This window comes from Leptopilina heterotoma, unplaced genomic scaffold, assembly GCF_015476425.1.
Source record: "Leptopilina heterotoma isolate Lh14 unplaced genomic scaffold, ASM1547642v1 Lhet_21, whole genome shotgun sequence".
NCBI lineage: Eukaryota > Metazoa > Arthropoda > Insecta > Hymenoptera > Figitidae > Leptopilina > Leptopilina heterotoma.
In genome coordinates, this window is record NW_025110925.1 from 203930 (window position 1) to 228169 (window position 24240).

Here is a 24240-nt window from a genome sequence, read left to right on the forward strand (position 1 = left end):
CTCTAAAGAACATGTAATAAACTTAAGTTATCATTGGATTTTATGTTCTATTAATCAATAGAAAAACTACATATCATTTGAAACCATTAGATATAAAGAAATTGTTTATACACGTGTATACGGAAAACTTTTTTCATATCTTGAACATTAACAGCGACGCATCGTGAAAAAGTAATTTAAAAATTCATCGAAATTAAAAAAAATTTGAAATAGATAAATAGAAAAAAGGGCCCCGCACCAAATACATGGAAAAAATACTCTCGGTCAAATTTCTTGCAATTTTTAAATCTTGTAGCTTTCGATCTCCTGAATAAAAAATGTAAATGATAAAATGCAAAAAAATGAACAGATTTTTTGTAAAATAAGGGTAAAGTTGAAAATTCGCAGTGAAACAGATGTATTGTTTTTATTATCCAAAAGTTTTTATTTTCAGTTTAGAGAGTTGAGACTAAATGATACATTTTTTAACAATGAAATATTTTCACAATTTTTTTAATAAGGCAACGAATCAAAGAATTGCGTTTTGTAAATATAGGAGTTCGAATATTATTTTTATTGGACAAAAGTTTTTATTTTCTGTTTAGAGGGTTGAGACTAAATGATATATTTTTTAACAATGAAATATTTTCACCATTTTTTTTATTAAAGCAACGAATAACGAGTTGCTTTTTGTAGACAGGAGTTCGAATATTATTTTTATTGGACAAAAGTTTTTATTTTCTGTTTAGGGGGTTGAGACTAAATGTTATATTTTTTAAAAATGAAATATTTTCACCATTTTTTCAATGAGGCTAAAAATCAAAGAATTGCTTTTTGTAAATAGGAGGAGTTAAAATATTATTTTGTTTAAATCTGAAATAAAAGTTTCAACCCCTTTACAGAAATAATGATTTTTGACCAATAAAAAATAAAATTCAAACTCCTCCTATTTAGGAAGTACAATTTTTTTCATTATTCCATGGAAAGAAATGGCATTATTTATTATTAGAACATTTATTTTTTTTAAATACATATAATATTTGGACTCAATCTTTAAAAAATGAAGATTATTGACCAATAAGAATCCTCTTATTTATTGAAAGTTTTTCCTTTCGTTGGTTTTCATTCGAGTTTTATGTGAATTCAATGTATTTTATAAAAAGTTGTCCGCCATATTGAAAGCGACATATTGGATTTTTAATAACTAACATTGCATTTGTAATCAGCGACCTCAAGAACCCTTGAGTAACGTGTTTTAAACTAGGTAATTCACTTATTTTGGTTTAACTCATGTTTTAGTAACTACACCTGTTTCACTGCGAATTCTCAACTTTAACCTTATTTTACAAAAAATCTGTTCATTTTTCTGCATTTTATCATTTACTTTTTTTATTCAGGAGATCGAAAGCTACAAGATTACAAAGTTGCAAGAAATGTGACCGAGACTTTACACCCTGTCGTTAGCTAATATCTAAAGCACCAATTTTGTACATGTCGGATAAAAAAAAAATTAATTAATAAGAAGTACAGTAAGTACAAAAAATTAATTTGACTGTTAGCATAGTGATTAAGGATATGAAAAACATTTTCTTTACATATATGTCGTTGAAGTGAGAATGAATTTGTAAGTGGAGTGAGGGTGAAAGTAAAATAGAATTAACTTTACTATCGGTAAAAGACGAAAGTAAGCTTATGGGCAAGATAGTAAGTGAAAATAAAAGAAATTAATTTTTAGTTAATGTTTTGGTAAAACTGCGAGTAAAAGTGAAAAATAATTTTATTTTCAGTGAAAGTGAATGTGAGAGTGTATGCAATAGCATACATTAGGTCTGTTCTCGTTGCCTGCACTGGCCTGCACTAAGTGTGACTTTTAGACCACCTCAAGAGTAGGTGCAGAAAGTGTAGCGAAATGTATGGTAAAATTGCGTCACATCCGGCAAAGAGAACAGCATAGTGTAGGTTAGGTGTTACTGTTAGGCTGCGGTTACACCTCTGCAGGCAGCCTGCCTGCCTGCAGGTTGTCATGGTAACGTACAAGAGTAAGAGAGTCAGTGATTTCAAACTTCTCCCTTACTCTCGTTGCTCCTGCCTGCGCAGGCAGGCAGCCTGCAGAGGTGTAACCGCAGCCTTACATTTCAACTTATTGCATTGTAACCTTGGCAATACTTCAGTCCACCCTCGTTAGCTCTAATCTATCTATCCACGACATTGTGTGAGGCGTTCGTTACTATTCTTATCTACGGATGGCGCCACTTCTGTTCACTAATAAATGGAAAGTGTCGTGTCGCAATATGCAGTGTTTCATTAGTGTCCGTTTTTGTTTACTAGCTCTTCCGACGGCCGCAAGCGGCCGTCTACGGTGCTAGTTTTAATATGTCCATTGTCCCAGTCCATTATTTCATTAATAATAATATTCAAATTTTTTCAGTTCATAATTTGCTTATTTATATTTGAAATGTTGACGTTTTTTTTTGACAATGCAAAATAAGATTTATTATGAGTACTTTCTCTTAACAAAAAAAAAATTTTATATTCGCGCTCTTTTTAAATAACATACGACTGCAGCGCCACCTTCACATGTACAAACAATTTTAAAAACACCCTTCTATTAAGATTTTACATTCTCATTGCCCATTCTTTACTTCGATACTTTTCGATACATTCGACCTTTCCACTCCATGTCTTTTTTAAGAAAGGAGGAAAGGAGGATTCTACTGAATGTGTTTTCAGGTATTTATTATTTATTTTCTATATTTCTATGAATTTAATAATTTTAATGACTTTTATAACTAATTTAAAGTGCATTTAATAAAGCATCGTCGAAGTTTGCATTATAATTTATGCATTTTTTTCGTAAATTTATTTTATTTACGTTAACATAACCTCAAATGTCAACATTATTTATCTTATTTGTATTCTATTTTTTGACGCTTCGCATTGCTGAAAAATGTGTGATCTTAAAAGCATTTTATAGTATTCATTATATTTATTATTTTTATGTTTTAGAATGGGAAAAAGTAGACAGTCGCTGGTTGCGAATCATTACATGGGCCTTTCTTTGGTTTTTCGAATTTTCCCAGAAATTCAAAACGTTTTCTTAAATTGATTGTTACTACAAGAAATGCTCCGTTATTAAAATTACCTAAAAAATTAAAAAACCATTCCATTTTTAAAAAACACTCTCCTCCTAGATTCTGTTGTTTGACCGTTTGACCGCGAGAAAAACCAGGAATAAGCCAGGAATTTTTTCACCAAATTAAAAAAAGTTGTATTATTTTAATTTGTTTTTAAAAAATCGCTTTTTATTTCAATTTTTATAGATTTTTTTTACCCGGATTTTTTAAAATGGATTTTCAAAAAAAAAATTCGTTCGGAAATCCGTATGGAAATTCTTTTGAAAATTTCTTTAAAAATTTTCAGCCAAATTTCCTTACGAATTTCGTTCGAAATTCAAACGAATTGCGAACAAATTTATTTGGAAAATTTCTATAAAATTCTGCTCGGAAATTCGTATGGAATTCCGCACGAAATGTCAACTGAAAATTTCTTCAAAAATTTTCAGCGGAATTTCCATACGAAATTCTTATGAAATTACGAATTAGCGAATTACGAACGGATTTATTTTAAAAAATTTTGATAAAATTCTGCTCGGAATTTCGTATGGAAATTTCGCCGAAAATTTTGAAGGAATTTTTAGCTGACATTTCGTGCGGAATTCCAAACGAATTTCCTAGCAGAATTTCATAAAAATTTTCCAAAAAGAATCCGCTCGTAATTCGATCGAAATTCGTAAGGAATTTTCGCTGTAAATTTTTGAGGAAATTTTTAGTTGACATTTCGTGCGGAATTCTAAACGAATTTCCGAACAGAATTTTATAAAAATTCTCCAAAAGAAATCCGTTCGCAATTCATTCGAATTTCGTATGGAAATTTCGCCGCAAATTTATGAAAGAATTTTTAGCTGACATTTCGTGCGTAATTCCATACGAATTTCCGAGCAGAATTTTATAAAAATTTTTCAAAATAATTTCGTTCGTAATTCGATCGAATTTCGTACGAAATTCGTAACGAAATTTTTTTAAGAAATTGTCAAAAGAATTTCCGTACGAAATTCCATACGGATTTACGAACGAATAGACACCCTCGGAAATCTTCTGTCATTTCCGGTGTCAATCGCCCAATTCTCGGTAGATGTTCTGGATCTCGGGAAAAATTTGGAAAAGCAAAAAATGGACCACGTGAAGATTAGCAACTAGCGACTGCACACTTTTTGACCATATCATAAAAATTCACGTAAAGCAGATTGAAACAATTATTAATATTGCAAAATTCTTTTAGGTTTACACATTTTTAAGTGAAAACTACATGCAAAGCAGCAACCGTTGTTGTTATGAATATGGTTATATCATAGTAGCTGTTTATATTGCAATGGTTGCTTTGAAAATAGTAACCATAAATTAATATAATTTAATAATTCACTAAAGCTTCAGTTTTTATGAAAATATTTCTAGAAAATTATTATGAAGTTGAAACTGATATCCATTTATCAACACCCACATAATTTTGGGAATTAAGTCTTAACGTTAAACATATTTATGAAGTTAAAATTTTCATCCAATTAACGTACGTGCACTTAATTTTTCAAAATTTTATGTTCGTTTTAAGCAAAAAAAAATTTAACTGTAAAATTCAATTTTAAAAATTAAGTGGGTGTTGATAACTGGGTGCAAGTTTCAACTTTACAAAATTTTTCTGAGATTTTCTTGAGAGTTAATTATTTATTTTATTTTTTTTATGCCTCGTATAACCTTATAATGTAGGTGCTTTTCGTTTGCTTCTTTTTACTGATTTTAAAATGAATTTTAAGTTTTGGACATTTTAAATGCTTTCCTAGGCCACTGTGTTATGGCATATAAGAAAATTCCTACTTTCGTCGTTAGATGTCCTTCATAGTTTGAGTGTTGTTCTCAGTATAATAATTAATTAGATTTAATTTAATTTACCTCAATTAATTAAATAAAATGAATAAAAAACAAATTGATTAAAGTTTTAATTAAATTTTTGAAAAATTTATGAAATACCATTTTAATTTTTTTTTATAAATTTCAGATATTTCGAATGAATATCACAATCTTTTTACAAACATAAAAAATTCAAGGATTTTTAAAAGAAAGTTATTTATTTTTAATCTTTGCGACTTATCTTCAACTTTCTTATTGGTAGACAACGCATAAAATCCAAGTATCTTTATGTGTAGAATGTCGTAACTTTCCAGTATGTTTATCAATCCTACATTTCGCCATTTGCAACGTTGCAAATCTAGTTGAAAAACGAAGAAGAAAGGAGTCTTAAATATTATTAGTGTTTTTCAAAAATACTTGAAGCTAACATACTGTAAGTACCTGCTTGCGCAAGATTAAAATATGTAACAATTTAATTAAACCATTTTAAACTATTAAAATATTTTTTTTAATGCGCGAACTATAAAAGACCAAATATTTAAAATTCAGGGATTGTCTGCTATGTACAAATGGAGGTCGGATTTTAGTAAGAACCCCACTAGTATACTACATTTAAAAAAGAGCTCCAAAACTTGAAAAAATAGTTGGTTACTAGTTGATTTTGTCACGCTTGTGTTGATGGGGTCCCGACTAGAAATTTTTTAATTTAAGATATTAATTATTGAAGTTTTCATTTATTTTCACATTATTAACGAGCATTGTACACTAAACATCTGAAACTAGAATTTAAAAATCTCGTTTTTTTTTGTTAAAATTATTTAAAAATTGCGACTTACTAGGTTTTTACTATGAACAGTAAAATGGCGTTCCACGCGTCGTGGCCCAGACTGGCAAAAACATCGAAATGGCGTTCCTAATCAAACTTGATTTTTAAACTCTACTTTTAATTATTAATTACAAAGCAATATTTCTATATTGTAGACATCAGAGAACAATTTAGACGTCTATTAGTTGTCTTTTTGACGACTCCGAGGCAATACCATCATTACAATATGATGGTATTGTCTATGGTATTGTTAACGCATGGACCTAAGAAATAAATGGACACAGCACAAAGTCCTACTTTAGACGAGGGGGGTGTTACACATCATCGGTAAAGGGAAATGATTAGGTGGAGGCTCGTGGATTGGTTGATTTGGGCGCTTGCGCCGCGCATAATTTAAAAAGGGAAATCTAACTATAAAACATAACCTGCAAAAAAATTACATTCCAAGAAATGCATTTCCTAATAAAAATATGCAACAAATTTGTTAGATTCATCATTTGGTGAATATTTAAAAATAATATATGCTACTCTTAATAAAATATGTATGAAGAATAGATTTTCTTATCGTCTTATAGTTTATTCTTTACTTTAACAATTAAATACCTATTATATAATATTTATTACTTAATAATTTGTAATTTACTATTGATTAAATCACTGTATCTATTATTTGTCCCTGTATCATTATTTTTTTTAATATAAAAAATATAAACTTTAAATAAATAAATTTTAACTAAAGGAATGACGTGAAATAGGTAAACAAACATCATTTTCCAACTAAAATTTTTCTGAAACACAGACACACTTTTTACAAAACCTGCCAACGCACTACAGACAAGTACATAGCACATTCTAAATTACAATAATCGAAAAGATTTTTTAAATGAAAAATTGGAAAGGTTGGAAAGTAACATTGACAGGCTGCAAGAAGTGCTTATAGCCAGTGGCCAGTAGAGGGCAGAAGCATGCAGAGCGAGCACAATGGCACAGCTATTATGATATCGTTTGCTTTATACATCACCTTCCAATTTTTCATTTTATAACCGCATTACTCCATGAATCTGAACAATATTTTCGATTATTGTAATTTAGAAGATGCTTACCTATTGTAGTTGACATATTTTGTAAAAAGTGTCTGTGATTATTTAGAAATTAGTTGTAAAATGTTTGTTTACCTATTTCACGTCATTTAAACCAGTCACTGCCTTATTCTGTTGGGCGATAATCAAGGGTCTCACATAACCTCGAAATATCAGAGATCTTCCAACACCGTTAATCATATTTAATTCATTATAATATAATTAAAAGAAACATTAACTATTAATTTCTGGTGATAGTTTAGAGTTATCAACGATGACAACAAACAAATATGTACGTTATCGTCTGCTATACATGTGACAAAAGATTGACCAATTACCGAGTCTCCACCAATTCATGCGCAATAAACTGTTTCCCCCTTACCTACGACGGTCTAGACCCCGCAGCTTAGTGCTACGTCCATTTACTTCTTAAGTCCATGTGTTAACGGCAAATGGCTGTAAAACACGTCTTGCCGCCCGTCATTACGAAAACTTCTCGTCCACGTGGTATATGAACGAACCTTAACAATCAGCCATTTGTAAAAATTAAACGTTATGTTTTTATTGATTCATATGGTAAATGCATGCAGTTGCATATGAAATTTTTCTTTTACCACTTTTTTTTGGACTCATGCTTACTCCCAATTCCTAATAACGGATCCACTGAATATTTACTGGGCCAGGCAGTGCCGTTTTTATAGGTCAATATAACTATAGGTCACGCATAACCTGGAAATTTAGGAGACCATCGAACACTCTTAAAGGGATCACACTTATCGACAATACACACTCAGAAAAAGAGTTGGCTGCCATATCCAATTAAATAGTTGCTGGAGCGCGATCCAGTAAATTGGTTAGCACATCCAACTATTGGATACTGTTTCCATGCGAAAAGGTACCCCAGCTATCGCAAAGATAATGCAGCTAAAAAGTTGGATGTAGCAACTAACAAATAGTTGCCCCATCCAATTAATTGGATCGCGCTCCAGCAACTATTCAGTTGGATACTGTAGCTAACTATTTTTCTCCGTGCAGATCTAAAATGGTTAAATATCCGCAACGACCGTTTCTTGGAAAATATAAGATATTGAGTAAGAATTTTTGAAACGTGCCACCTAAAATTCAAAAAATTTATTTTTGGCCAAAATGTTGTTTTTTCTATAGTGCTTTACATAAAAAAACACTATGTCAAAGGATTTGCCAAAAAAAAAATTTTTGTTATTGTTATAAACAATTAAAGTTTTCAGACACTTTTTTTTAAAAAATTAATTAAAAAGAAACTTGTTAACCGATTTTAATGATTCAAGAGGCATTCTTTTTTATTTGAGTCAAAGTTTTGAATCAAAAATTTTTTTCGTAAAAAAATATTGAAATTTAATAAATAAACAAATTATTTATTTATAACAAATTAGCAAAAAACCATGTTCTCAATCGAATTTCAAAATGAAAAAAATAGTACTTATTCTCTGATTACCACTGAGTAATATTCCGTTGAGAAAAAAAATGGCACGGCTTGGACAACTGACTTATTTAAACATTGTTTATCCCGAGCAGAACGGGATTTGCATGTGACGTCACGCGCAGCGGTCCTTTGACGCGGGAATCTAAGAGAATATCAGAGGAATATCAAAAATAATATTAAAATAATGTTTAAGTATTTCTTATGGACGAAAAAAACTATAACAATTTAATTAATTGTTTAAACAATTAATTTTTGTTATTTTTTCATAAACAGTAGTTAGGGCTAGAAATTTCTAGTCTTCTCGCAATTTTTCAATGAGTAAAACATCTACTAATGATAAAAAATAAATTAATTAAACATTGTTTAAACAATAATTAATTGTTGTTATTTTTTTCATAAACTGTACTTAGGGTTAGAAATTTAGTTTTTTCAATCGTGCAATTTTTTATGAAAAAAAATCTACTGATAAAAAATAAAAAATTATTTATTTAAAAATAAATATAAATTAAATATATATATATATATATATATATATATATATATATATATATAGTTTTTTTACTATAAAAAGTTGCATTATTGGCAAAAATGCAGGAATTTATAATTGATTATAAATTATAGATTATTATATTATTTATAATTATATTATTATTATTATTATTATTATATTATATATTATATTATTATTATTATATTATTATTTTATCCCTAAATTTATAATTAATTGAAAAATTATAAATGCTCTAAATTTATAATCAATTGAAAAATTATAAATGCCCTAAATGTATAATCAATTGAAAAATTATTAATTGTTTATCAATGGTTAAATAACATTCTTTTAGTTTTACTATTATAATTAAGTATTTAAATTATAAAAAAATTTAAAATTGAGAAAAACTAAGGAATTTCTAGTTAAGTACAGTTAATTAAAAAATTAACAAAATAAATTGTTTAAATAATTAGATAATTTTTAGTTTTGTTATACTTAAGTGCTTTCGTTACAAAAATTGCATAATATAGAAAAAGAACAAGTAATTTCTAACTCTAATTGCAGTTATGAAAAAAATAACAACAATTAATTGTTTCAACAATTTAATAAATAAGTAATTTTTAGTTTTAATGATTAATATATGTTTACGCCTGAAAAATTGCATAATTGAGAAAAAACTTTAAATTTCTAGCCCTAAGTACAGTTTATGAAAAAAATAACAACAATTAATTATTGTTTATACAATGTTTAATTAATTTATTTTTTACCATTAGTAGATGTTTTACTCATTGAAAAATTGCGAGAAGACTAGAAATTTCTAGCCCTAACTACTGTTTATGAAAAAATAACAAAAATTAATTGTTTAAACAATTAATTAAATTGTTATAGTTTTTTTCGTCCATAAGAAATACTTAAACATTATTTTAATATTATTTTTGATATTCCTCTGATATTCTCTTAGATTCCCGCGTCAAAGGACCGCTGCGCGTGACGTCACATGCAAATCCCGTTCTGCTCGGGATAAACAATGTTTAAATAAGTCAGTTGTCCAAGCCGTGCCATTTTTTTTCTCAACGGAATATTACTCAGTGGTAATCAGAGAATAAGTACTATTTTTTTTCATTTTGAAATTCGATTGAGAACATGGTTTTTTGCTAATTTGTTATAAATAAATAATTTGTTTATTTATTAAATTTCAATATTTTTTTACGAAAAAAATTTTATTCAAAACTTTGACTCAAATAAAAAAGAATGCCTCTTGAATCATTAAAATCGGTTAACAAGTTTCTTTTTAATTAATTTTTAAAAAAAAAGTGTTTGAAAACTTTAATTGTTTATAACAATAACAAAAATTTTTTTTTTGGCAAATCCTTTGACATAGTGTTTTTTTATGTAAAGCACTATAGAAAAAACAACATTTTGGCCAAAAATAAATTTTTTGAATTTTAGGTGGCACGTTTCAAAAATTCTTACTCATTGACATAAAAATCATTTAACATAAATTTCTTTTGACATAAAATTCATTTAACGTAAATTTTATTTGTTATAAAATTCATTTGACATCAATTTCATTTGGCATAAATGTCATTTAACATAATTTTCATTTGACATAAAGTTCACTTGATATAAATTTCATTTGACGGATAACTCATTACACATAATTCTTATTTGACATAAAATTCAGTTGTCATAGATTTTATTTTACATAAAGATCATTTGACATAGAAATATAGGCGCGAATTTAAAAATTGGCGAATCACAATGTTGTTAATAATATCTAATTGGTTACTTTTAAAATTGGCGCCGATATTTTTATGTAAAATGTAATTTGTGTAAAATGATTTTTATGTCAAATGAGAATTTTTTTGAATGACTTTTATGACAAATGAGAATTGTGTTAAATGTCTTTTATGTCAAATGAACTTTATGTCAAATGAAAATTATGTTAAATGGGATTTATACCAAATGAAATTTATGTCAAGTAAATTTTATGTCAAATGAGAATTATGTTAAATGGCATTTATGCTAAATGAAATTTATATAAATTTAATTTTACGTTAAATAATAATTATGTTAAATGATATTCACGTCAAATGAAATTTATGTCAAATGAATTTTATAACAAATAAAATTTACGTTAAATGAGTTTTATGTCAAAAGAAATTTATGTTAAATGATTTTTATGTCAATAGAAATTTATGTTACATAATTTTTATGTCAAATGGGAATTAAGTTATCTGAGTTTTATGTAACATATTATTTCTGTTTAATGAATTCTATGACAAATGATATTTATATTAAATGGTTTTTGTGTACAATCTATAATGAAATTTATGTCAAATAATGTGCATATTATGTGAATTTTAAGTTAAGTAGTTTTATATCAAATAACTATTTAGTAGAGGTGTGCAAAAAGCCCGAAACGTCGGGTCGGGTCGGGCCGAATTTTTTTCGAGTCGGGTCGGGCCGAGCTCGAGCTTTCTCGATGTATCGGGTACCCGAAAATTTCGAGAACCCGAATGCAATCGGGTCACCCGAAAATTTCGGGTTACCATTAACTATAATTAAATTCTTAACCCCTTCGCAGTCCAGTTGAAAATCGCTTGTGGTCCAAAAACGGTCCGAAAAAAAAGTTTACAAAAAAATATGATTTTATCATATATAAGGTTTTTGGGGTCGCTGAATTCGAATTTGAGGTTAGTTTTTGAAATTTTAAAATGGCGGATCCAATATGGCGACCAAATATGGTGGATAATTTTAAAATTAAAGCGTTTCAAGGGAAATTCATCTCTCGGGGGTTTTGAGGTCGCTGAATTCAAATCTGAAGTCAGATTTAAAAAATTCAAAATAGCGAATCCAAAATGGTGACTTCAAAAAAAAAATTTTTTCAGATTCGCTTAAAACTCGTCACTCGGGGGTTTTCGGGGTCTCTGATTACAAATATGATGTCAGATTTTCAAAATTCAAAATGGCGGATCCAATATGGCGGATGATTTCAAGATTGATGCGAAAAAAATATGAAGTTACCTCAAAAACCCCTGAGTAAACATTTTAGACAAATTTGACAACATTCAAAAAATTTGATCGACATATTGAATCCACAATTTAGCATTTAGAAAATAGAACATCAAATTCGAATTCAGCGACCCCAAAAAACCCCGGAAACCAAATTTCGATCGAAACGCATAAATTTTGAAATTATCCGCCATATTGGATCCGCCATTTTGAATTTTGTAAAACGAACATCAAATTCAAATTCAGCGATCCCAAAAACCCCCGAGAAACGAATTTTAATCCAATCGCATCAATCTTGAAATTATCCGCCATATTGGATCCGCCATTTTGAATTTTGAAAATCTGACATCATATTTGTAATCAGAGACTCCGAAAACCCCCGAGTAACGAGTTTCAAGCGAATTTTAAATTTTTTTATTTTTTGAAGTCGCCATTTTGGGTCCGCCATTTTTAAATTTTTTAAATCTGACTTAAGATTCGAATTCAGCGACCCCAAAAATAGTAGTATGTACTTCGCTACTAAAATCAAATCATGTTTAGTATTTTTTTTTTTGAGATGGCCATATATGGCCACAGACGCAGAGGTGGCACGACTTTTCGGGGCCATATATGGGCCATGGACTGTTAAGGGGTTAAAGAACTATGCGATCAAGTTTGGCATCCTATTTTTGTGTTCACTACAAAAATGAATAATCTTGATTTGATCTTGGCTAACGCATGCTTAAGCGATTTCGAGAACCGGAATGTAATCGGGTACCCGAAAATTTCGAGAACCCGAATGTAGTCGGGTATCCGAAAATTTTGAGAACCCGAATGTGGTCGGGTACCCGAATTCAGTCGGCTACCCGAAAGATTTCGGGTATGTAAACAAGCTTGACCCGGCCCGAGCTCGGCCCGAACCCGAACTGACTAAGCCCGACCCGACCCGACCCGAAAAGTGAAAAGCCCGAAATTACCCGGTCGGGTTTCGGGTTTCGGGCTTTTTGCACACCTCTACTATTTAGTCAAAAAAGATTTCGGGAATAAGCATGCGTCTCTTAAAAAATATCTACAGCTTACAATTTTTAACCGATTTAAGTGTTCCTTGTCTTAAATTAAAGGGGAATAAATTCTTAAGACATCCCTCGAGGTAGATTTTTGAGATTTTAATTGTTTATAATTTTTTTTAATCAAAGTTATCAAATTAATACACTTTTTTAAAGAAGGACGTTTTTTTCTTATTCCGTTGTTGCACATAATCTAAATCAATTCAAATTCATCCAATATATGATCACAAAAAAATTATTACGGCATAAAATAATTTATTTCAATTGTTGTATTATAAACAATATACAGCCCAACAACGCGCAGTGGCGGTGGACTGCAGAAGTAAATGTTTATTTTGACCAGTTAAAAGTACTTGTCCCACGTTTTGATTTACACATTTTTTTTAGAAAAAAACCTCATCTTCATGAAAAAATTAAAAAAATAAATTTCCTTTTAATAAAAAAATGAAATTTTATTTTTTAATTCAATTTTTTAAGGTCCAAAAATTTTTTTTCCCCAGTGAGCACAGGGACGTCTTAAAGTCGTCCCTTTTCGCCAGCGGACAATTCGGGGACAATGATGGTAATGTCTCTGAGTCATCAAAAAAACAACTAAAAAAGGTCTGAAAGACATCATCAATCATTTTATTTCTTTGTTTTCGAGAAATGGTCGTTGCAGTTTGAACTGTAGTCAAAAAGATCTGTTATAGGGAAACTGATCATATTTAATTTTTTATCAATAATTTTTTTAAAATAATTACAACAAATAAAATACTCATCCCTATGTATTTATGATAAAAAATAAGTTTTCCATATTTATAGGTCATAATAGAGTAAGAATTTTTGAAACGTGCCACCTAAAATTCAAAAAATTTATTTTTGGCCAAAATGTTGTTTTTTCTATAGTGCTTTACATAAAAAAACACTATGTCAAAGGATTTGCCAAAAAAAAAATTTTTGTTATTGTTATAAACAATTAAAGTTTTCAGACACTTTTTTTTAAAAAATTAATTAAAAAGAAACTTGTTAACCGATTTTAATGATTCAAGAGGCATTCTTTTTTATTTGAGTCAAAGTTTTGAATAAAATTTTTTTCGTAAAAAAATATTGAAATTTAATAAATAAACAAATTATTTATTTATAACAAATTAGCAAAAAACCATGTTCTCAATCGAATTTCAAAATGAAAAAAATAGTACTTATTCTCTGATTACCACTGAGTAATATTCCGTTGAGAAAAAAAATGGCACGGCTTGGACAACTGACTTATTTAAACATTGTTTATCCCGAGCAGAACGGGATTTGCATGTGACGTCACGCGCAGCGGTCCTTTGACGCGGGAATCTAAGAGAATATCAGAGGAATATCAAAAATAATATTAAAATAATGTTTAAGTATTTCTTATGGACGAAAAAAACTATAACAATTTAATTAATTGTTTAAACAATTAATTTTTGTTATTTTTTCATAAACAGTAGTTAGGGCTAGAAATTTCTAGTCTTCTCGCAATTTTTCAATGAGTAAAACATCTACTAATGGTAAAAATAAATTAATTAAACATTGTTTAAACAATAATTAATTGTTGTTATTTTTTTCATAAACTGTACTTAGGGCTAGAAATTTAAAGTTTTTTCTCAATTATGCAATTTTTCAGGCGTAAACATATATTAATCATTAAAACTAAAAATTACTTATTTATTAAATTGTTGAAACAATTAATTGTTGTTATTTTTTTCATAACTGCAATTAGAGTTAGAAATTACTTGTTCTTTTTCTATATTATGCAATTTTTGTAACGAAAGCACTTAAGTATAACAAAACTAAAAATTATCTAATTATTTAAACAATTTATTTTGTTAATTTTTTAATTAACTGTACTTAACTAGAAATTCCTTAGTTTTTCTCAATTTTAAATTTTTTTTATAATTTAAATACTTAATTATAATAGTAAAACTAAAAGAATGTTATTTAACCATTGATAAACAATTAATAATTTTTCAATTGATTATACATTTAGGGCATTTATAATTTTTCAATTGATTATAAATTTAGAGCATTTATAATTTTTCAATTAATTATAAATTTAGGGATAAAATAATAATATAATAATAATAATATAATATATAATATAATAATAATAATAATAATAATAATATAATTATAAATAATATAATAATCTATAATTTATAATCAATTATAAATTCCTGCATTTTTGCCAATAATGCAACTTTTTATAGTAAAAAAACTATATATATATATATATATATATATATATATATATATATATATATATATATATATATATATATATATATTTAATTTATATTTATTTTTAAATAAATAATTTTTTATTTTTTATCAGTAGATTTTTTTTCATAAAAAATTGCACGATTGAAAAAACTAAATTTCTAACCCTAAGTACAGTTTATGAAAAAAATAACAACAATTAATTATTGTTTAAACAATGTTTAATTAATTTATTTTTTATCATTAGTAGATGTTTTACTCATTGAAAAATTGCGAGAAGACTAGAAATTTCTAGCCCTAACTACTGTTTATGAAAAAATAACAAAAATTAATTGTTTAAACAATTAATTAAATTGTTATAGTTTTTTTTCGTCCATAAGAAATACTTAAACATTATTTTAATATTATTTTTGATATTCCTCTGATATTCTCTTAGATTCCCGCGTCAAAGGACCGCTGCGCGTGACGTCACATGCAAATCCCGTTCTGCTCGGGAATAAACAATGTTTAAATAAGTCAGTTGTCCAAGCCGTGCCATTTTTTTTCTCAACGGAATATTACTCAGTGGTAATCAGAGAATAAGTACTATTTTTTTCATTTTGAAATTCGATTGAGAACATGGTTTTTTGCTAATTTGTTATAAATAAATAATTTGTTTATTTATTAAATTTCAATATTTTTTTACGAAAAAAATTTTATTCAAAACTTTGACTCAAATAAAAAAGAATGCCTCTTGAATCATTAAAATCGGTTAACAAGTTTCTTTTTAATTAATTTTTTAAAAAAAAGTGTCTGAAAACTTTAATTGTTTATAACAATAACAAAAATTTTTTTTTTGGCAAATCCTTTGACATAGTGTTTTTTTATGTAAAGCACTATAGAAAAAACAACATTTTGGCCAAAAATAAATTTTTTGAATTTTAGGTGGCACGTTTCAAAAATTCTTACTCCAATAGAAATTTATGTTACATAATTTTTATGTCAAATGGGAATTAAGTTATCTGAGTTTTATGTAACATAATATTTCTGTTTAATGAATTCTATGACAAATGATATTTATGTTAAATGGTTTTTGTGTACAATGAAATTTATGTCAAATAATGTGCATATTATGTGAATTTTAAGTTAAGTAGTTTTATATCAATTAACTATTTGGTCAAAAAAATTTCGGGAATAAGCATGCGTCTCTTTTTTAACAGTAAATTGTAAAAAAAATTCCACTGTAGGCCGTTACACTGCAGAAGTAAATGCTTAATTTGACCAGTTAAAAGTTCTTGTCGTGCGTTTTGACCTATACATTTTTTTAGGAAAAAACTTTGCCTTTATGAAAAAAATTAATAAAAAAAAAGTAAATTAAAAATGTCCATTTGATAAAAAAATGAAATTTAATTTTTTAATTTAATTTTTCAAGGTCAAATTTTTTTTTTAATCTTGTTTACACCATTAGAAAATAAATAAAAACAACTAAAAACCCAAAAGAGAAAACATCTTTTCTTTTTGATTTAAATAAACTACAAATTTTTCAAATATTCCATGTAAATTTGGACCTGGTGGAATGCCACAAATTTGCAGTATAATTTTCCCTTAAGTTTTACATTCAATATTTCATTACACTACCGTCAGAAATTGTCGGTCGTTAGCGCACTGCCGACGTTAAAATTTTAATCGGCTCATAGTCTATGCAATAGATATTTTTCATATATTTGGGTAATTAACTTTTAAACTGACTTTAATTAAACAAAATCGTCTAAACTAATGTTTCTATTTGAATTCAGTGTTATTTTTTTCTCAGTGTATTTAATATATTTTAATATCAATTTTATTACAGTAAAAAAATTTTTGAAATAAAATTAACTTTATGTCGAAAGTATTATCAACACCGGAAATTGCATAGATAAAAATAATTATATTTATTTATTTATTTATTTATTTACTCTTATTACCCGCAGTCCATGGGGACCATAAATGGGTTACTATATACAAAACTGAATTAAAGTAGCTTAACTTGTTGATTGCGAAGTTTCATTACATAGGCATTGATCGTCAAAATAAATTGATTTCTGGTGCTATGAAACAGATCCAAATTTGGTTTCATGGCATTAAATACATTATTAATTTGATAACATGCATAAAAAATGGGTATAGTAGAGCCGGAAAAAGACGTTTTAGTATTTAGATAGAAAGGAGCCGTGTGTCGTGATCCCAATCTGGGTACTCTAAAATTTATTAAGTTCAGGAGCGACGGAGCATCTATTTGGGAATTTAGGACTTTGAAAATAAACATAGTGGCAGCTATGATTCTACGTTCTTCAAGGGTAACAAAACCAAACCTCTCACACAACGCTAAATAGTCAGATCCTTGCGGGGGGTATCTTCCATCGACCCTGAAGGACAGGTACTTCAAAAAACGTTTTTGTATGTGTTCAATATCGTCTGCGTATTTTTTATAAATTGGATCCCATACTAGGTTGGCATATTCCATTTTTGATAGGACTAAAGATTTGAACAATAAGATCATCGTGTTTATGTTACAAAAATTTTTTGAGGATCTGATCAGATATCCCAAGGCCTTAGAGGCACTAGAGATCATAGTTGTTATATGGTCGGCAAAAGTAAGGGTAGAGTTAAAGGTGACTCCGAGATCGCAGATTGAATGCACTCTTTCCAATTTCTTATTGTTTATTTTATAGTTAAAATTTAGATGTATTGTCGTTATGGTACCACAAGATAGAACTTTGCATTTATTTATATTGAGTGGTAATTTATTTTCGCAACACCACGTAAAAATATTGTCAAGGTCAGTCTGAAGCTCTTTTGAATCTTGTGTAGTTTTTATTTCACGATAGATTTTTAGGTCATCGGCGAAGATTAGTGCATCAGAGTCAATGACCCTGACAATATCATTGATGTATAGTGTGAACAAAGGCGAACCTTGTGGGACTCCACGAACAGGGGTAGATTCCTTGGAAAGATAGCATCCAACCGCGACCACGTGTGATCTGCATTATAGATAGTTTAGAAGGAGTCGCTTCAAGCTTGCAGAGATGTTAATAGAATCAAGTTTTTTTGCAAGGATTTTATGATCTATAGTGTCAAAAGCCTTGGCAAAATCAAGGTATATCACATCGACCTGGATACGTTTCTGTAGAGACTGAACGATAGACTGTTTAAAGGTAATGAGATTAGTAATTGTTGAACGGCGACGAATGCACCCATGTTGTTCTTCACATAGAATTGTTTTAATAGAATTATTTAAAAATGGTAAAGTTGTAAATTCAAAAACTTTAGCGAAATTTGGTATAATAGCAATGGGTCTATAATTTTCACATTGTGATTTGTCGCCGGATTTAAAAACCGGTATAATTTTTGCTGTTTTCCAGGTCAACGGAAAACGACCAGTTGATAATGCCTGGTTAAAAATAGTAGTTAGAGGATAGGCTAGGAGAGATGCGCAATCTTTAACAAGGAAGCTAGGAACTTCATCGAGTCCAGCTGTTAGAGATGGCTTTAGAGATTTAGCGGCCTTGAGGATCTGATCAGACGAAAATTGAAAAAACTGTCCGTCAAGGTCAGTGGAAGAGTGACGACTCAACTCGCGTGATTGGGAATTCGAACAATTTACTTCAGAGAACATTTGAGAGAATGCATCAACTATTTGCTGAGGGTCAGCCATCTTGCTTCCCTTGAAGCACATATTGTCGGGAATCTTAGGTTTTTTCCTTTCTTTATTAACGAAGGACCAGAAGGATTTTGGATTGGTGTAAATTTCATTTTCGGCTGAATTAATATAAATGCGATAGTCCTTTCTGATATTTTTATGGATCGATTTGGAAAGAATTTTTATCTCATTTTCATAAAATTGTGGGTTACTATTGCGTTTCTTTAAAAGACCATTTTTTATGCATATATCATTTATTGTTGATTTTGTAAACCAAGGAGGATAACGGTATTTACTGTTTTTATTACTGTTATAGATAGGAACGCATTTATGGAAGACATTATCAATTATGTTTAAAAAAGTAATTGTCATTTGATCGACGTCGCCGATAATACATTCCTTATCCCAATCAATACAACACAATTGCATATAAAGCTTGGTTAAATTTGCTTTTCGGAAGTTATATTTCTTAGTTACAGATTTTGTGTTATTAAATATAGATGACAAAAATCTGTTTGATGATCGTAAATGTGCACTAATACAAAGTGCTGGGTGATATGGATCTTCATTAACTAATGGTGGAATAGACTGCAAGATGCAGCACTTGGCATTAGTAAAAATTAGATCTAACAGTCTGTTGTTAATGTTTCTGACGTTGTTCACTTGTTGTAGGTTCAATAACTGAGATAAATTAAACATTGACATTACTTTTGAATCAGTACTCCAATTATTAACTAAATTAGCGAAGAACGGAGTATTAAAATCTCCAATAATAAAGACATTACTTAAATACAATTGATGGATATCCTGGAGAGTATTTAAAGTTTTTTTAAAAAGACTTATAGAGAGGTTGGGGGGAATATAAAGTGTAATTATAGTTGCAGAAAAAGTGTTAATTCCAAGGTTAATTCTAATAAAATGAGATAATTATTAAGAACAATAATATTTGTTTAAATACATTTGTTTTAATAATATTATTAATTAGTTAAAATCTGAATAGTAGTGTAAAAAATTCAAATTATAACTATAATTTAGGAAAAAGGGTGTATTATCGAACGATAATTGAAAATTTGGAGAAATTAATTCTTCTTTTAATGTAAAAAGATTAAAAATGTTTACAACGAATAATTTATCACCATTTTTTTTAAATAATAAGTATCGAGAGAATCTGCCCAGTGGGCACAGGGACGTCTAAAAGACGTCCCTTTTTGTCCGCGGACAATTCGGGGACAATGATGGTAATGTCTCTGAGTCATCAAAAAGACGTCCTTCTTACATTCCTTCAGATCTTAAATAGACATTTCTTTTATACCATTTTCTAAGTTGAAACTCAGTAATATTGTATTAAATTTATTTTAAGTTTAATTTTATGTTTTCTAAAATGTGGAGAAATAATGAAAAAATTCCTACGAAGCTGGGATCGAACTCGGATACCTTGGGCTTGAAGCACTGCGCCTTAAGCACCTCAGCCGTTCAAGGCAGATATGAACCTCTACAAAGTTAACGATCTCACTTGTCAATGAAATGAATTTAACTTAGAAAAATTCCAATGAATTTTACATTCATGAATTTCTAAGTCCAAGTTGAACTTAGAAAATAATAGTTTCTATTTATGGAAATTTTTCTATTTTCAAATGTTGAATGAAAAAGACGCGTCTTTTAGACATCTTAAAGACCTCTAATGGCCAAGACATACACTGAAAAAAAATTTAATTGATTCAATTAACCGATTAATTGACTATTATCCATTAAATATTTAATTGAATCAAATAATATTTATTGGAGTCAATTAAATGGGTATTTGATTCAAATACTGAAATTATTGGTTCAAATACCATTTAATTGACTTCAATAAATATTATTTGATTCAAGTAAATATTTAATTGATAATAGTCAATTAAATGGATATTTGAATCAATTAAATTTTTTTTTCAGTGTAGAACATGTATAGGACGTCTTTAAGACGTTTTAAAGACGTCTTTCTGTACAAGTCCAAAAGACGTCCGCAAAAAGACATCTTTACAGTGGCGGATCCAGAGGGGTCATGGGGGTCATGACCCCCCCTAGAGCGAAAAATTTACATTAAAAAAGGTCAGCTAATTATGGTCGTTGCTCGCCGAATCTATAGATGACCCCCCCCCTGGAGTAAATTCTGGATCCGCCACTGCATCCTTAGGACGCACAGTGGGACCAAACTGCAATTTACTGTTCATAATAGTCTAGAGCCTTCATTTTTTAACCGATTTTACTGAACTTTGTTTTAACTAAAAGATGATTAAATTTGGAAGAGATTTGTCGAGGCCGAATTTTAAATTTCAATTTGTTTATATTTATTTTTTTGTTGCAAAGTTTAACAAAAGCATCTATTTTTAAGAAAAAGTTATCTCCAGCTTCTATAATCGAATGGCACGTGCTAAAAACTTTTTAGAAACACCTAGAGTACTCTGTAAATTGTAAAAAATTTGTGCAGGTAAATATTCGAATGTTATAAACAATTTATATTAACAAATAATTAAGTTTCCAACTAATTGTTAATGTGGACAAAAGCTTTGATAGATTTTGATGAAATTGTATACTTAAGGTATTTTGGGGTCGCTTTATCTTTGCCGCGAGATGGCTTGAAGCTTTTTCACCTATAAGTGAGAACGATTCGTTTTTCATTATAAGAGCTTATTAAATTTGTGAATTAATAATGTAAAAGATTTTGATATACTAAAAATATTAATTATACTTAAAAAACCCAAAAAACCTCTCCGAGTAACAAGTTTCAAGTACATCTAATCAATTTTTTAGAAAAGCGCCTTACACATTATATCGTTCATTAAAAATGTTGAAAAACTAATTACAAATTCGTAATCAGTGACCCCAAAAACCCCCGAGTAACGATTTTTAGCCAAATTGAATCGATTTAAAAAAAAGCATCCGCCATATTGGATCCGCCATTTTGAATTTTGAAAAACCAACAATGGATTCGTAATCAGCGACCCCAAAAACCCTTAAGTATACAATTTCATCAAAATCTATCAAAGCGTTTGTCCACATTAACAATTTGTTGTAAACTTAATTATTTGTTAATATAAATTGTTTATAACATTCGAATATTAACCTGCACAAATTTTTTACAATTTATAGAGTACTCTAGGTGTGTTTCTAAAAAGTTTTTAGCACGTGCCATTCGATTATAGAGGCTGAAGATAACTTTTTCTTAAAAATAAATGCTTTTGTTAAACTTTGCAATAAAAAAATAAATATAAACAAATTGAAATTTAAAATTCGGCCTTGACAAATCTCTTTCAAATTTAATAATCTTTTATTTAAAACAAAGTTCAGTAAAATCGGTTAAATTGCAATTTGGTCCCACTGTGGGACGTCTTTTGAACAAGTGTGCCCACTGGGTGAGAAGCTTTTTGTTAACTTTAATTAGTACAAACAAAATTAATTACTTAAAAGAAATTCCAATAGGTAAATATACTTTACTTGGCAAAAAATCCTTTGCCGGCCGGACAAGAAATTTTGACATTATTACTAGATAATTTTATGATAATAATAGGTATTGTATATAATTATAATTTTTTTAAGTGTTCTTAGAATTAGTTGAATTAAAGTCCATTAATAACAGACATTTTCTATAATTAATTTATTTTTCAGGGCAAATAATATTATCAGGAATAAGATTCAATTATATCAGAACATTTTGATTTGGGATAAAAGTTATCATTATAATAAAACATGATAAAAATAGCATTCATTTGTTTACTCCTCACAATAGTGAATAGCGAGGGTCAGGAGTTAAATAACAATAATTTAGAGAAAATAAGAATATCTCTTTCTGAAGCGAAGAAAATTATGAAAGATCAATTGGTAAAAGAAGATGCGGCAATTTTGTTTAGCAACCCAAAAGCTGGGAAAAGTACATTAGTGAATTACTTAATCGGCAGCAAACTAAAAGGTACAAAAAGTCCACTATCCGAAGAAGAAATAATAGTAGTAAAGTCAAACAATCAATCAAAAGGACCAGAAATTGGCATTGGTTCCTTGTCAAAAACAACAATTCCCACAAAATGGAAATCTACAATTCTACCCAATTTGGCCCTCTGGGACACTCCTGCATTTTTTGACAATAGAGGATTAGTACAAGACGTAACTAATGCCTATTATCTCTATAAATTATTGAAATCTGTAAAATCACTAAAAATTATTTTAGTGGTAGACATTCAAGATCTTAACAGGGGAAATGTTCAAATGTTTTTATCACTTCTAAATGCTATTGAAGCACTTTTTGGAAATAACTTTAAATCATTTTTTCCAAGTGTATCAGTGATTTTCTCAAAAGTACCTGAGACTATTGATGAAATTCCAGTTGATTTTAAATACATTAGCAATAAATTAGAAAACGTCTTTTTACACCCTAAACTGAAATCGTTTAAAAATTCAAAAAATTTCATACAGTACATTATAGATAATAATGATCGCATTGCTCTTTTTAAAAAAATGTCAAAAGAAACAAAAGTTTCTTCTGATATTGATGTTAATATTCTTTCGGTAATCAAAAATTCCAAAATCATAGATGAAAGCTCTCTCAAAGATACACATCCCCATATTTCTGATTCTTCTATGATTATGCTGTACGAAGCTACTGAAGAATTGCTGCCAATCTCAAAAATGGATCAGATAGAAAATATTGCTTCGCAAGCATTACTCGAAGATAGAAATAATATTGAAAATTTAATCGATGAAGAAAATTCAAATAAAATAAAAAGCATTAAAGATGAATTAACTAATAAGAAAAACTCATTTTCCCATTCTTTAATCGGGGAGAATGATATTTACAGAAAAATGCCAATTCTATTATCGTTTCATGATGATTTGAAAAAACTAAATGAAGAAGATAAAATTTTAGATAAAATTGAACTTATAAATTATATTGAAACAATATTGAATATAATTATAAGTAAAGATTTAAACTTCAGTTTTGATACTATTATAGTCTCCTTATATTTAAAATTGAAAACGGCTATATCTGTATGTGAAACAGGATTGATGATTTTGTCACCAGATGATTTAATCAGTGATGTTGAAAGCAGCGAAAATGTACTAGGTATGGACTATGAACCAGTTGGTGATGAATCTCTATTAACGTATTCTACAATAGATCCTTTTTATGACAGTCTACCAACGGAACCGACTTTCGATATTGAGAGGTGGAATTCATTTTTAGATATTGTAACCAACATGACAAAGACTGACATAAAAAAAAATATATTTAAAACCTTTTTCAAAATAACTAATACTCTTTTAAATAAGAAGTTATCTGAAAGTTTCAATTAGCGCATGTGCGTTTATGCTGTCCTGATGTCTCTTGTAGAACTTCAAAAAGAAGTATTTTTTATAATTTTAATTTCATATAATACATTACTATACATAGAGAAATATTTGTTTAATGGCTGATTCCCCTATTGAAAATCCCCATATGGGAAACCACATGGGAAACCACATGG

At 28.7% G+C, this 24240-nt stretch overlaps 1 protein-coding gene across 2 annotated transcripts; it reads left to right on the forward strand.

The window, feature by feature from the left end:
* The first annotated feature begins 5216 nt into the window (after positions 1 to 5216).
* Positions 5217 to 24240, forward strand: LOC122501492. 2 transcript variants are annotated; one of them, XM_043611000.1, is made up of 3 exons: positions 5279 to 5373; positions 13359 to 13458; positions 22391 to 24240. In XM_043611000.1, exon 3 carries the CDS (start codon positions 22472 to 22474, stop codon positions 24068 to 24070), a length of 1599 nt encoding a protein of 532 aa, XP_043466935.1. In that variant the 5' UTR covers positions 5279 to 5373; positions 13359 to 13458; positions 22391 to 22471; the 3' UTR covers positions 24071 to 24240. The 2 variants fall into 2 exon arrangements, with proteins under 2 accessions (XP_043466934.1, XP_043466935.1); XM_043610999.1 differs by lacking the exon at positions 13359 to 13458 and having other exon boundaries at positions 5217 to 5373.